Raw genomic sequence first — 2,575 nt, forward strand, 5'->3', positions numbered from 1 at the left:
AAATCTTGCAAGACTTCGCACTAAAAATTTTGGAAGTTCTCATACTGTGGCAGCCCAGTTCAAGCCAATTCCCTGAAACTGCCTCAAATCACATTGTTGTTACCCTCTCCCCCAAATTTTATAAAACTAAATAGAAATACCCGAGTGGGCAACACAAACTATAATGAAAGGATGCATTATTTGGTGTCATGCGTTTAAATCGTCAGGTCATCCTGTTTTAGTTTTTAAAATACATTTTGGTTGGCATTGTCTACCTTCCTAATGAGAGTAACCCTAATGTTCACTTGTTCTCTGTTACAGGGGACAATAGATGTGTCTCTTCAAACGCAGCTTCCTGTGCCAGCTGCCTTGAGCTGGGTCCCGAATGTGGGTGGTGTGTTCAAGAGGTGAGCTTTTGTTTTTCTTTCTTTTTTAACTCCAAAAGGTATTTTATATACACAGGAGTGTTTTAAAGCCATTTAAAACCCATCTATCTTCAGCATTATTTCATTACTCTAATAGTTTGTGCCTTCACTGGGCGACAAGTAAAAGAAACAATAATGCTGAGCATTAGGAAAAATTATTTGATTTTATGCTGTTGGAAACCAAGTATCTGGCTGAATATAAAATTAAATATAGCTTTTTATTGGGAAAACTATAATAATTTTGAAATGAAGTGCAAACCTTTTTATGTTTTCCATCTGTTCTATAGAGGAAACTGGCAAATACAGATAGTAACTTTTGATAGTTCAGCAAGCTTTGGTACCAAATTCATGCTGCAGCTTGAGGTATAAGGTTTTACCTAAGTTAGGTTATTCTCTTGTGTTTGCTTATTAAAGAAAATTAAGCTATTTTATTGGCCCATTTCATTTGTCTTTATTTGAAGTATATCAGTTTGTTGGTTACTTATGGAAAATGTGCTGCTTTTCTTTCGACTCATGACCTTATTTATGAACGATTGTGTACTTTTTTAATTCCATTGAATGAAGAATAATCTAGAAAATGTTTATTGCTTAACATTAGTGTCATTCTGTTCTACCAAGAGAAATAAATCCTCATGACAAAATTCTTAGCATAACAAGTACACTGCATTTGCTATTTCTTGGCTCTAAATTTGTTTTGCTGGTTTTTCTTTGGTTGATACTTTTCAAGCAGAATTACCTATACATAAAAAGTTGTATGAAAAAGACCTTCTACTAATTTGGGGATTTTTTTTTTCTCTGATGAAATTGCCCAAGTGATTTCATAGTTATTTATGTAGCTTCAAGGAGCTGGAACCCATAAGCATTTAAGCATCTTTTGCTTTATATGGAGATAAATCTCTAGCATTTGTCTCCTCTGATTTAGCTCAGCAATTATATTCACCATCATCTCTCCACCCTTAGTTGTCATTGCTTGTCCTGGGACATCCCCCAGAGGGAAAGGAAAACAGAAAAGCAGCCAAAGAGGGCAGGTGCTGGCATCACTTCCTGCTGTGAACCAAGTCAGAGTAGAGGGGGGCAAGGGCACACAAAGGGCCAGTCACCCTTCCTTGCCAACACCAGGAAGCTCCTTTGTTATATTCTGGGCTCTACTAGTGAAGATACAGTGTCCCTCACACACTAGGAAGTGATTCATTACAATTGCTGGAGACAGGCAATGAAGACCACTGAGAGGCCACGCCCAGAATGTCTAGGTCCCAGCCAGTCGCTTCTGATAAGCCAAGCACAAGACAGAACTCGTCCCTTTGCGGAGCCTCCCTGCTATGTGATCTCAACCTTGGAATTTACTCGTAGGTTTCTCATTATCAACAATGTCTTATGGCTTGGTATTTCCCAACTCTAAGCCAGTACTCCATTTTAAATTGTTAGTGTTTCTCCAAGAAAGACCCTTAGTAAGGAGCTCTGAATTCAGAACCAATGTGACTTAGGCTAGGAAGTGCTTAAGGGAGGGTAGTTTGGAAGATCTTTGAAGCAGTGCTTCAGCAGCCCAGCTTTCAGTTGTTTTCATGGCAGATTTCAGAGGGACACCTGCTTCGTCTCACAACTCTGAATGGCACAAAAGTCAGCAAAGTCACAGCTGTGGGAAAAGCAGTCAGTTCTAGCATAGAGGGAGGGATTTGGGTTCTTCAGAAAGATGAGTAGTCAGATGGAAGAACATAAGGCCAAGGGGCAGGAAGGCGACTGCTCAAGGGAAGGAGGCAAATCTGTGTTCTCTGTTGGCAAATGCTTTAGATGGGGGAGGTCTCAAAAGGCACCTTCAGAAAGTCACTTGATTGTGCTTTTCCCTAAATATTATACACAGTGCAATATAATTTATTTAATATACTCAAAAACCAGATTCTAAAGAGACTGAATTCTAATCCTAATTCAACCAGTCTTTAACCGTGTGATCTTGGACATGTTACTCAATCACTCTGAACCTCAGTTTTCCTACCTCTGAAATAGAAACACTAGTTTTACCTTCTTTGCACTGTTGTGAAGATCTAATTAAACAATATGAGAGAAACAAATAGCACATAGGCATTGCTTAAGCTATGCGAGGTGCACGGGGGATATAGCTCAGTGGTACAGTGCCTGCCTGGCAAGTGCAAGGCCATGAGTTTGACTCCTAGTAC

General features: G+C 39.3%; 1 protein-coding gene across 1 annotated transcript in view; it reads left to right on the forward strand.

The window, feature by feature from the left end:
* Itgb8 (integrin subunit beta 8) overlaps positions 1-2,575 on the forward strand; it is a 95,955-nt gene that overhangs the window by 32,855 nt on the left and 60,525 nt on the right. The window contains exon 2 of the mRNA XM_004626453.2: positions 301-386. Within this exon, the coding sequence (XP_004626510.1) occupies positions 301-386 (86 nt within the window). The remainder of the gene's footprint in view (positions 1-300; positions 387-2,575) is intronic.

This window comes from Octodon degus, unplaced genomic scaffold (genome assembly GCF_000260255.1).
Source record: "Octodon degus isolate 3935 unplaced genomic scaffold, OctDeg1.0 scaffold00015, whole genome shotgun sequence".
NCBI lineage: Eukaryota > Metazoa > Chordata > Mammalia > Rodentia > Octodontidae > Octodon > Octodon degus.